Consider the following 13,128-nt stretch of genomic DNA (forward strand, 5'->3'; position numbering starts at 1 on the left):
TTAGTGCCTACTTTGCACACAGTGCCATACTAAGTGATGCAAGAAAGTGGAGCTACTTTTAAGGTCAGGCATGTACCTCTAGAGGATCACAGACTTTCAGAGCTGATAAAGGGAGTTCTGGAACCACTGAGGCCAATCCAACCCCACTTCCCTCCCCCAAATCCCCACTACATTACACCTGATCTAGTCTGTTTGAAGATCTCCAAAAATACTTCCCAGAGTGGCCCATTCCACTTTGGGGTGGCTCTAATGGTCAAGAAGAATGGTTCTCAAAGTATAGTTCAGGGACTCACTCGCAAGGGTCCCCGGGGCCCTTTCAGAGGGTCTACAAGATCAAGACTTTTCATAATAATACTAAGGTGTTCTAGTTTCTAATATGTCACACAGAGTTCTTTGGGAGTCCTCCCTAATTATTGTAAGATGTAAAAGGATCTTGAGACTAAACAGTTTGAGAACTGCTGGTTAAGAAGTGTTTTCCTAATATTAATTTTTCCTCTTTGAAATTTTCACTAGGTAGTTTGGATTCTGCTTTGCGGGACTAATCAAATAAGGTGAATCCCTCTAGAACATGAAATCCCTTCAAATGCCTAATGGCCATCATGTTCCCCCATGAGTCTTTTGTTCTCTTGGCTAAATATCCCTAGTTATTTCCCCCAGCCCTTCACTATCCTTCCTAAAACCTGATATACAAAATGAACACAGATGTAATCTGACATGGACAAAAGGAGAAAGGGAAGATGTCCATAGTTCTGGATACGATACATATCTTAATTCAGCCCAAGATCTCACTAGCTTTTTTAGGCTGCTGTATTATTGAGCTTCTAGTCCAGTAAGACCCCTAGATCTTTTTCAGATAAACTGATATCTAACCAATGCTTTCCCATATTCTGGCTGTTAAAGGGGATCCAGTAACATTTTTCACATCGCATAGGTTATTCCATAAAGCTTGGAATAGCCATATTTTAAAGTGCTTCTTCCAGTCACCGCAATCCACTAAAACAACTGAAAATGTCATATCCAGAATGGTTGCTTAGCCACTGAAGCTTCATGAATCAGTGGGCATTCCACTAGAGACTTCCTCTCAAGTTGTAGGTGCTAATATCTCCAAAATAATCTCCAAAAATATCTCCAAATTTCTTTAGAAATTGGAGATTGGCTTCTCATTCAGGTGCTGCTCTGGCCCCTCAAGGGTAGCCACCTCCCCTCTGGAGATCCCATTTTCCTTGTTATCAAATGAGGGTGCTGGGCTGGTTGACCCCTTCAGATCCCTTCCAGTCTTAGCATTCTGTTGAAAAATTCTACTGTGCCCTTTAAGGAACATCTTGCTTTTGTTGGTTCACAGTCCATGGGCATTTAATTCTCATCTCTGAGACAGAGGTTAGTCAAGTGAGCAATCAATCCATGGGATCTTTGCATACTGATGAAAACCACGCTTCCATTGTACTAATTCCAGTTGAGTTCTCCCTGCCACATGAAGCTTCATTATTTAAGCAGCCACCCTGGTTACCATTTCATCAGTTCAGTCGAATGTCCCAATTGGAAGAATCATATGGAGATGTGGCTATTCCAGCTGACTTATTTATGAAATAACCTATGCGGTGCAAAATATGGTCCTGCCTCCTTTAAAGGCATGTACTTAACACTCAGAACAGAACACGGTAAGGGGTCAATATTGATGGATTCGCTTCCGCTAATAGAATGGGCATCAGGTGGCTTTTGATTGCATTTTGCTCCCACCTCAGCAGAAACGAGAATGGAAGGAATTTTTACTGGTTTGGGAATTTGAGGAGAGGAATTTCTTTTTCCTCTTTCTTCCCTTTCCTCTCTTACTTCATTCTCTCTTATCTTTCTTTTCTTCCTTTTGTTTTGGCCCAACCAGTAAGGAAGCCAAGAGGGCCATGACAGTGACTCAAGTATATGTAATTATGAGACCTTCCACGTGTAAGTCTGGCATTCATTAAATGGGTTAATGCAGAACTGTGTCAAATAAGCATTCACAAAATAAGGTTGACCTGGATGGTGAAAAGGGTATCAATTGAAATTTTATACAAAAAAACACTGAGACGTTAATGTCAGGCCTGCTATTACAGTGATGGAGCATTGTCTTGTCAATGTATGAGCTATACTAAACAATGCCGTCTAGTGTGTCATGCTGCCTTCAAATGAGCTTTAGCTCATGGTCAACACTTCCTCTTTGATTCTGCACGGTCCTTTTCCTCTGATCCAGGCTGAGAAGTTTATCCTATTTCATTTAAGATACTTAAAGGATGTTGAAATTCATATTTTTCCTGAACTCTTAAGCAGCTCAATTGAAAACCGAGCTGCTTGGGTATTTTTTAAAGCTGTATGTTAAATGAACTCCAAAAGGAAGGACATCTTTCTTATATCATTTGAGTCTACCTGTTTTATTGTTTTCTAATTTGTACTATTTTGCCAAAAAAGCAGGCTGCTGTCTATTTACTGTTAGGGAAAGAAAGTGAGATGTTAGTTGGAAGAAATAGTGTAGCTCTATTATACTGTTTTCTTAACTCAAACATATATATATATATATATATATATATATACATATAGAGAGAGAAAGAGAGAGAGAGAGAGAGAGAGAGATATTCATATCAAATATATATTTCAGATAATATATTATAAATAAATAATATATAAAATTCCTTTTATAACTTTGCTTCCCCTTTATATTCATTAAGTGCTTTGTTCTGTCATCCTTCTCTTTGTTTATTAAGGACTACCATGTGCAATGTTCTGAATCATTATGGGGCGCAAAGCAGGTGTTCTGGTAGCAACTTTCCCCCTCAACCCTAGCTAATCAGAGGTCAGAGGAAGACTGGCTGGTTAGAGAAAGCTATAGAAATTTGTATTCTTTATTTGCTTTAAAAAGAAATTTGCCTTTGACCATGAATTTTAGAATCTTTAAAACTCAAAGCCTATCTTTTAGACATTAAAAACCTAGTTAAAATTAAATGGAGGAAGTTTGGTACATTTGGTACATTTTTTTTAAACTGTAAGACCATAGTAAAAATGACTCGGACGTTTTATTGGCAGTACTCAAAAATCTTTCTGTACGAGACTGGAAGTCTGTACTGATCATCCAAGGATGATAGAATGTCTTGTGCTGGGGTACTTGGGATCACTTAGAAGTGAAATTCACTGGGACTTAAGTGAAATGCAAGAAATTTGTACTCTTCTTTTTGTAATGATGAAATTGCACTATATAGCACTCACATTTGATCAAAATTATCTTTAATAGACCACCCTTTTTATTGATGAAATTGCCCAGATAATATGTCTTCCATAGAAACTTAAGTGCTCTTGAGTAATTTTTCGTTGATTGTGAAGCTTCAGGTTATTTCTGTCCATCATTCATCTCCCTTTTGAAAACTAGGATGAGCACTTCAATAAGAATTCTAGCAATTCTTTTCTATATAGATAACAAACTAGATTATAAACTCCTATTTTTAGTCAACCCCCTTTTCTGTGCTCTGAGAAGGAAGCAGCTAGTTGTTCTCCCAGGAGCCACAGAAACTGCCAGGTACAGGATCATTCGGGAAGGATCAGAAGGAGACTTGTGGATCGTGAGGAACTCCCTGCTCTGCAGGTTTAAAGCACCTGGTCATTGTCTAGATAATAGCAAGACAGAGAGGGCTGTTATCTTTCTGGAGCACATAAGACATAACAGAAAGTCTCCCCAAACTGGTTTACGACCCACCTATCTGATGGAGAATGGCTGCAATGAAGGAAAGAGAGCCGCTGATACCAGAAATGCACTAGAGACAAAATCCTAGAAAGGAGCCAGGAGGAAAACCTATAACATTAAATGCCTATGCCAGAATGCAGGAGCTTAGGCAATTGAAGGAGAAGAATCCTAATAGGAGGAGGTATATTTGATCTCATAGGTATCATTGAGAATTGGTGGCATGTAATTCATGACTGGACTTTGGCTCTGGATAGGTAAATTTAACTCAAAAGAAACAGGAGAGGGAAAAAGGAGAGGGGGGTTGCTTTGGATTCTCAGGTGAGGAAATCTAGCAACCGGAGCAGGGGAAACAGGGTGGAGAAAATTTGAGGAAAGATCAATGGGAAGAGAAACAAAAGCAGCATAATATAGATGACCTGAATGAAAAGATAAAATAAAAGAAGAGGGCAGGAAATGGATCTCCTCTCTTCCCCCTCCATCTCTCCCCTTCCTTTCTCCTCTTCTCTCTCCCCCCTCATTTTTGGATGACCAGTTCTACTGTGGGAGTGTTTCCACCTCTACCTTTTAACTCAAGTGCCAATTCCTTTGGGAAGCCCTTCCTGAGCAGGCAATCTTAGTCTTTTCCCCAATATACTGAATATGGTACTTTTTTCTTTTCTTTCATCCTTGTATATTATTCTGTAATAATCATCTGTGTCTGTATCTTCTGTCATACTAGACCATATACTCTGTGAGGGCAGGAATTATCTTAATTAAATGTCCTACCTTGTCTAGCACAAAACAGTTCTTAAATAGTTTGTTGAATTCTGACTTTATCACATACTGTCTTATTTCCCAAACTATTATTTCTTATTCCCCAAACTAGATTCTAAAATCAAGGGCAGGTCTTAGGACATTACCTTCTGAAGGGCCTCCCTAGTGTCTGGCATATAGTAGCCATCATTGTTTACTGAATGACTAAATGGTCCTGGGAATTCTCGGAGTTTTGAATAAGAATAAAAAACAAAAGTGGTGTGAGCCAGAGTGATTGTGGCATCTTGTTTACACTAAATTCCATTGCAAATCCCCAGCTATTAGGGTTTTTTTTTTTAAATCTTGGTAGGGGCAGCAAGGTACTGCTGTGGTCCTGGAGTCAGAAGGGCCCAAGTTCAAATATGGCCTGCGACACTTGACACTAGCTGTGCGACCCTGGGCAAGTCACTTTACCCTGATTACCTCAACTCCCTCCCCCTAAAAAAAATTTTTTTTGGCACTACTCTTTAATATCAACAAAGAACTGGAATCCAAGTGGATGCCAATCCGTTGGGAAATAGCTGTATCAACTGGCACATAAATATAATGGGATATCACTGTACAGTCAGAAAAGAAAATTATGCAAAAGAGAAACATGAGAAGCTTTGTATGAACTGACGCAAAGTGAAGTAAACAGGACCAAAACAGTAGACACACTGACTTCATTAATCTAAAGGGAAAGACCATTCAAAGGTGGACTTTTTGATTATTATAATTAGTCAATCTTGGGTCTAGAGAGCATACAAAACCTTCCCCTCTCTCCATCAACACAGGCAGGAAAGAGACTTCAGGAGCAGATGGACCTGTTGGTTGTTTGAGCTTCATCATTAACCTTGATTATGAAGGAGAGTTCAATTCAGATTGTGTCCAGAAATAATAGAGATAAAAAATAGATATATAAGTAGAAATAAAAAATAAATAGATATAAAAAAAGATATATAAAAATAGATTTTGCACCAGGAAATTCTTTTTTAAAAACCCCATGGAAATTAGGCTAACAAAAGCCATGGAGCTGGGTTTGTATTTTACCAAACCACCCTGTGGAGTCCTTCAGGTACTCAGCATCCTAGGGAATATACAGACATGTAGTGACTGAATAGAAACAATAGAGTAGGATATTGATTTTTTGATCTTCATTGGAAACCTTGAACAGAAGGGATTCCTAACTTACATCCATCATCACTTTCATAAAGATACCAACTACAAAAGAGCCCAGTTCTATTAAACCCATAAATAATGAGACCGGCAGAGGAAGAGGACTCGGTGTTCAGAAGTAGGCTCCCCAGGCATAAGAAAAATAGGTTGGGTCCCAAGGAGAGTGATCAGGGTGATTCCAGAGATCAGAAAAGGACAGTTCACCCTTCTTTTGAAGTATTGTAAAGACTCCTGCTGGTATACTTGGTTAACTTTGCATTCTAAAGGACAGGTGCCATTGTGATTCCTTCTCACCTTTTTCAGTGATTTGGTCTGGGGCAATGGCATTTCCACTTTTAGAAGAGAAGTCAATGGGAAAATAGGATTAACTTTGCTGGACCTAAGAGATGCTTCTATGATAGCACATGAAAATCCCTGACTTGCACTTTTGATATCTTAATTCTGGGGTTGCTTGAGTTTGTATTTTAGGATTAAATGTAAAGAAATAAACATTGACTGCAGATCATGACTAATAGCCACAAGTAAGTAGAAGGGGAGTGGAGACCTCTGATGCTCCATTCAGCTATGAATTTGTGTTTTTAAGCCTCTTATAAAAATAGTGACTAGTTAAAAGTATCTGCTTGAAGCCCACATGACGGTTGCTTTCTCCCATTCTTTTAGGTCCAGTCGGCAAACTCAATATAGTGCCTAGGACTTGGGGTTTGGTATCAATCTTAAAGTAATACTAGGATCCTTGGGGTAAATTGCTGATCACAGACCCATGGTCTTCTTCCATTCCCTTTCCCTCCCTTCTAAGAAATTCTTAGATTGATTTCTCCTTGCCTCATTGGAGTGGATGTCTATCTTTGAGTATTTCTCGGTCAGGAAACCTGGTTTCAAATCCTGCCTCAGACTCTTCCTAGCTGTGGAAGGATGTTTTTGGCACCTCCCAGGGCCTTAGTTTTTCCCATTGGCTAAATTGGGATAATAATAATAATTGTAGCGCTTACTTCCTAAGGCTGTCATGAGAAAAAAGTTTTAAATACCTTAAATCTGATTTGTGTGCATTATGGATGCCATAAAAATCAGATGAATACATTTTAAAAAGTATTTACGAAGCACTTACTGTGTGCCAAGATGTCTTCAAGGATTCTAACGGAAGAGACACTAAATATAGAGGTACAGCGACAAGGCTAAGGAAAGCTGCCTCAGTTTGGAAAGTCACAGGGAAGTTGCTCTTTCCAACAGCAATGCTAACTGATTAGGGTTCCCTGAGGAAGCTTGGGGTGTGGGTGTGGTGCACAGTAGCTAGTAGAAGTCTGTTTTAGAATAGGAAGCATGGCTGGAGCCAGCAGGCTAGCTCCAATCTACAAGTTGGTCCCTCCAAACTGTTTCTCCCCTGCCTTCTCCCCTCTCCCCCCTCAAATCTCTTGGCCTGTTGCTACCAAGTGTATCTGTTCTTGTCTGTCTGCAGACTGCTCGAAGCTCTGTTTTCCATAACATTTTCTCTGGAGGTATTTCCTCTGGAAGTTGCCCTTTCTGGAGACTTTTAGCCCCGGGTTCTTCACTCCTTATTTTTAGGCATTTCCCCCAAAGATCTAATTCTCTTTACCCATCAATGCTTGTGTGAGTGGTGCATGTTGCTTGTTGCAAATGTTGCTTCTGTTTTCTATCACCTTGTATTCTGTAAAGTTTTAATACTAAAGATCTTTCTCCATATGTGATCATTTGCATTATCCCCACCTTTGTCTATGGCTCAGCAGGAATTGGAAGGACAGGAAGTTTGAGTTCCTTCCTTTTTAAACCTGAGCACTTAATTAGCACTCCCCCCCTCCACATACTTCCAGAAGCATTGGATGTGGGAGGGGAGGCACTTCCAGTTGAACTTAACTGTCCCTTTTCAATAGGCTCTCTAACATAACAAGGGAGAGGGGAACTTAGGAAATAGGAATAGAGTTTCCTCACTTAAATTGGGTTCCATAATTTAAGGTGCCCATTTGTTAAGGCATTATTTTATATCGTAGTTACTTGTCCACCACAGTGGTTCAAGCAGAGTTCTGAGTGATATCAGAAATAAAAAAGGCATCACTTTAGAGACCAGATAGGAATTTGGCCTAGTGGGGGAGTGGTTGAAGGGAGAACAGAGGGGAAAATGCTCGAGGGAACTGGGGACGTTTAGCTTGGAGAATAAAAGACTTAACCAAAGTTAAGGGCCATAATAAATGTCTTCATGACTTCGAGGGGCTTTCACCCAAAGAGATTTGGGCTTGTTGCTCCAGAGGGAGGATGGAGTTGTGGAGAGATGGGTTTTTGACTGGATCTTTGAAGTATTTTTCTAACAATGAGAACTGTCCAGATGTGGAATGAGAGGTAGTAGGCTCCCCCTCAGGCAGAGGCTGGCCAGGCAGAGGGGATTTCTGTTCAAATACTGATTGGAGTCAATAACCTCTTGAGAGTATTTCAGCTCTGATTCTGTAAAGGAAGAAGCCACTAGAGGCACAGAATAGACAGAGACAGGACCCCTGGGGACAGGGGGTAGTTCATTTTGGCTGGAATGCATACGCATACGCAAGGAGTTACTTGGTAAGAAATAGGTGGCCCTTAAGAGTCTGAGCAGAATAACAAGAGCAAATCCATGCATGGGGAAGATTAAATTGGAAGAGTCCATTAAGTAGGGAGACAATTGAGGCAGGAAGCTGTTGTGGTTGGTATGAGGACTTATACAAGGCTTGGCAGTAGGAATGTGTGGGAGAAAACAAATGTGAAAAAGATAGAAAGAGTAGAATCAGTGACTTATTAAGTCTAAAGAGGACAGAGTCAATGATAAAACTTTTTTTTTTTAATAGAAAAGTGATTTAAATGGTGGTGACAGTGATAGAAATAGCAAAGGGAGGAACAAATTTTGGAAAAAGCAAAGTGTCACTGGGACATCTCAAGTGGAAGTGAATCATCTGGATGGAAGTGAATGAGAGGCCAAGGAAGCCCATGTTGAGAGAGAGGCTGAGGTCAGGACCTTGGGAAGTACACTAAGGAAGAAGAACAGAAGACTAAGCAGCAGTCTTTAGAAAGCTAGGGAGAGAACCAAAAAAGAGTAGAGTCTCCAAAGTCATGAGGATTGGCCAGATATAGCTCATTACTGTCAAACGCTGCAGAGAGGTCAAGAAAAATGGAGATTTTTAAGGCCATTGGATTTGGTGATTAGATTAGTGGTGGAGCAGAAACCAAGTCGCAAAGGGTTGAGGAGAGAGTCAATGAGAAGTTAGAAGTATTTGATGTAGAAATTTCAGAAGTGAAAGTCAAGAATGGTAAGGAATCAGTAGGTGGGGCAAGAGAAGACTTTAAGAGAGGGAAAGAATGAAAATAGAAGAAAAAGAGGACACAGAGAATGGGTAGAACACAGTCCCAAAGGAGTCTGGAGGCAGTAGAATCATTGGTGCTTGTCGAGTTTAGTCTTGGGGAGGACTAGGGCTATCTCTTCCTCTGTAGCCCACTCAATTGAATATAAAAGAGGACAGAATGGCTGGTAATTTAAAAATTTAGATGGCCTCAATCTCATTGAAGTTGAGAAGTGGTGGTTATAAGCAATCATCTTAAGTGTGGGAGGTAGGAGTGTGATTGAAAGGGAAGGAGAAAAGATTTAGAACATCCTCGGAGAAATGTATGTATGCATGTACGAGAGAGACAGAGACAAGCACAGAGAAACAGTCACATGCAAATGATGCGGTTAGTGGCAGTGCAGAGAGTTGTGGGAATGCACTGCCACCCACCGCATCGCAAAGAGATTCTAAAGCCATTTTATTATTATTATTAGCCATGCTACTACTGCCTTTTAATATCCTTGTGAATAATTGAGAATAGACTGTAATACGTACAGACAGAGGTGATGTCATGACATGCAGGAGAATTAGAGCTAAGTGAGGGAGGACTGGGCAAGGTCACCTGCCTCAGTTTCCCCTCCAGAGCCATTTGGGTCCAGTGGCCAAATATGGATCAGAATGACTGGAGTTGGCCCTGGATGAAGTGAGAAACCTTTTAAGGTCTTCAAACAGGTCTCAGGTTGAGGCAACATCCATTCAGTGATTAAGGCTAGGTAGCAATGAAGGCCAAGAATCTCCTCTTTCATCTAATCCAAAGAAATCTAAATGAATGAATGAATGAATGAACAAATGAATGAATGGATGAATGGGTGACTGTGGAAGGGGAAGACCCTCAGGGTTTCTGGCCAAAGCAAAGATGACTGCTATTTGCATTCCATCTGACCAAATGGGCCTTGGCTGGGGACCTACAGGTGGCCAATTAATAGGTCATGACCTGAGCCAAAAGAGTATCCACACCAATGAAACCACAGTGGCTTTATTTAGAGCAAAGCTTCTTAAATTGGGGGTTTCAACCCCATAATTGAATGTGGGGGGTCACAAAACTCTGATTTCTAATCAGTAAAGTGTTTGATTTGTCTACCTATTTGATATACTCTACACACAGGGTCTGGTAAAAATTTCTTGGGAGAAAAAAGTCTTGAGTGGAAAAATTTTAAGATGCCCTTGTGTAGAGAACTGGAGTTCTAGACTTGGAATAAAGAAATAAAGAATAAAAAATAAAATAAAATAAATAAGAAATTTTTTTAAAAAAAGGAATAAAGAAAACTTGGGGGCAGCTAGTAGAGCACCAGCCCTGAAGTCAGGAGGACCCGAGTTCAAATCTGGCCTAAGACACGTAACACTTCCTAGCTGTGTGAACCTGGGCAAGTCACTTAACCCCACTTGCCTCAGCAAAAAAAAAAAAAAAAAGAAAAGAAAAGAAAAGAAAAGTCAGATTTAAATCCCGTCAGATACTTCTAAGCTGTGTAGCTCATCACAGGCCACTTAATCTCTCTGGGCCTCATCTATAAAATAAACAAACCAGACTAGACTGGATGGTGACTGAAGACCCTAAGCTCAAGCTGCATGAGCAGATGGGCAACCTTGGCCATCACTTACCTTCTACAGAGGAAAAGGTAGCCTCTTTGGGCCTCTGAGGATCCTTTTAGCTCTAGCTAAATAGGCTCTTATGTATGACAGTTTTCTCTCAACTAAGATAAAAGTGGTTTCTTGAAAAGAACATTCAATGTAGGGAGTTAGAAAATCAGAGTTCAAGTCTCTGTGACTTTGTGCAAATCAACCTTTATGGACCTCAGTACTCTCATCTGTAAAGTGGAAATAATAACACCATAGTTTGGGGAGCATTTGGGGGGGATAAATTAGATCATCTGTGATTGCTTTTGATTTGGACATTTAGAGTTTCAGCATGCTGTCACTTAGGGAAGTTGACTTGGGCTGCTATGTAGGAATTATGTTTAATTGACAGATCAACAGTGGATGGGGAGGTGAAGAAAGATCCTCTTCATCTGGCTCTCACGTGGGCTATAACTTAGTCTGCTGGGAAGAAGTAGAGCAATGCACAGCCATGCCAGACTATTTGGTACTGTGGCTGATGTTTCCTAGCCCAGAGATGGATTGGGGGGGGGGGGGGGGGCTTTTGTGGAAGAAACCGGTACAGGTTTTTCTGCATGTCTGCTAGAAAGAGTTCTTTTTGAAAATGAAATAAAAATGATCTAGCAATAATTGCAAGAGGAAAATGGTCTTCACACTTGAATTCTAAAAGTAACTGTCGTTATTCTTCCTAGACTGAATCCATCGCCTTGGAAATTGTTTTGAGAAGAAGGTATTAGTTGTGGAATTTCAGCTGGTATCCTGAAGACCTGCTTTTGAAGAGACCAGAGGCTTCGGAACAGAAAGCAACTTTGGTTTCCTCGAGCCCAGAAATGGACCCCGGTGGTGTAACGGCTTTGTTCACACCCAAGTTGGCCAGCTGCCTTTGATCTAGCTATTTGGAATTACTGATGTTGACAACTTGCTTTGAATTGTCATTTGTTGTTGTTGTGGTTGTGGTTGTGGTTGCTGTTGTCATTGTTGTTTTCTTCAGTTTGCCTCTTTAGGAGGAAACAAGTGCTTAATGAAAGATTTGGAGCCCCCCCTTTCCTCTTGAAAAGGTTTTTTCTTCTCACATTAAGCTACATTAAGCGACACTAAGACGGTGGCCCATAACGTGTTTAATAACGAGCTTGCTTATCTAGTAAGTAGTAGTTTTCATAGCCTGTAAATTTTGCTCACTTTCCATTCCATTTTTGAACTTGAAAAACCTTTTGAAGGGGCCAGAGAAAGAGGGAGAACACTAAGAACTCGGCTCTATGAAACAGGCTGTTGTTGCTCAGTGCTATGCGAGGCACTTCTTGATCACAGATCTTGAATTGTTTGAATTAAATAAACTGATGCCTTGATTGAAAATTTCGAATACTTAAAAAGTTCAACCAAAAGGCAGACTGATTGGTTTTGAGGTTTTTGCTACTTGCTTAATACTTAAACCTAACATTAAAGTTGGGGGCTTCTGTGCATTCCAATTGGACGTTTCCAAACTTTATTTTTTAATCACAGATGATGTTTTTGTTCCATAAGTCCCCCGCCCACTCGCAAGTAGTCTTATCGTTACCAAGTTATACCATTCCCCTCCCCTACCTCAATCTCAATTTTGGACCAAGTTTGCATCCTGAAAAAAAAAAATTCGACTTGATCCTCAATTTATCACTTGCCTTAAAAACAAACAAAGAAACAAACAAAGCTTCTCAAAGGTCATTTCTCACCTTGGAAAATGAGCTTACAGAAAATGTTAGGAAATTAAAGTAAGCTCTGCTACTTCTGCTCTTATTTGAGTTGGAGCTGATTTAAAATTGTAATGCTGACCTTTGAGAGTATTTCATTGATTGGTGGTAAGTGCAAAGGATCCTTACCCAGGTTCTAGAGACTGCTCGAGGGTTTGTGAGATGGTGCTGGTAAAAATTCGTTCCACCTTACCGCACTACTCCCGGCAGACCTCCTCATTGTATATTGTGGAAGCGTATGTGGTGTTCGTTCTTGTGTGTGTGTGCGTGTATGTGTGTATGTTGTGTGTGCCTCGTGTGTAAGTTGTGATATGTGTTGGTGTACTATGTATCCTGTACGTTGTGTGTGTTTAAATGATCACCTCTAACATACAATCTTTATAAAACGATGTATGGTTTCTATAACAATTTAGCCACTCGGTTTTGATGTCAAATATAACATGCATTTTTATTTTCAAGAAGTTTTAAAGTACATGCTAACTCAGAAGCAATTATTTGATGTCAAAAAACATGTACTTTTTTCGAGCAGTCTTAAAGTACATGCTAATTAAAAAACCAACCAGTTGATGTCAAATAAAATGTGCTTTTTCTGAGCAGTCTTAAAGTTCGTGCTAACAAAAAAAAAAACAAAAAATAAAAATAAACAAAAAAAAACAAAAAAACAACTAAAAAAAAACAAACACAAAAAAAACACAAAACACACAAAAAAACAAAAAAAAATACAAAAAACAAAAAAAAACCACAAAAAAACCTACAATCATTTAATGTGTCAAATAACATGTGCTTCTATTTTCAAGCAGTC

At 39.8% G+C, this 13,128-nt stretch overlaps 1 protein-coding gene across 1 annotated transcript in view; it reads left to right on the forward strand.

Annotated features, from left to right (window-relative positions):
• Positions 1 to 12,919, forward strand: part of IRS4 (insulin receptor substrate 4) — a 36,593-nt gene extending 23,674 nt beyond the window's left edge. Inside the window, exon 3 of the mRNA XM_051968362.1 lies at positions 11,295 to 12,919. Coding sequence (XP_051824322.1) covers positions 11,295 to 11,299 — 5 coding nt within the window. The 3' untranslated portion in view covers positions 11,300 to 12,919. The remainder of the gene's footprint in view (positions 1 to 11,294) is intronic.
• Positions 12,920 to 13,128: the final 209 nt, after the last annotated feature.

Source organism: Antechinus flavipes, chromosome X (assembly GCF_016432865.1).
Source record: "Antechinus flavipes isolate AdamAnt ecotype Samford, QLD, Australia chromosome X, AdamAnt_v2, whole genome shotgun sequence".
In the NCBI taxonomy this organism is placed as follows: domain Eukaryota; kingdom Metazoa; phylum Chordata; class Mammalia; order Dasyuromorphia; family Dasyuridae; genus Antechinus; species Antechinus flavipes.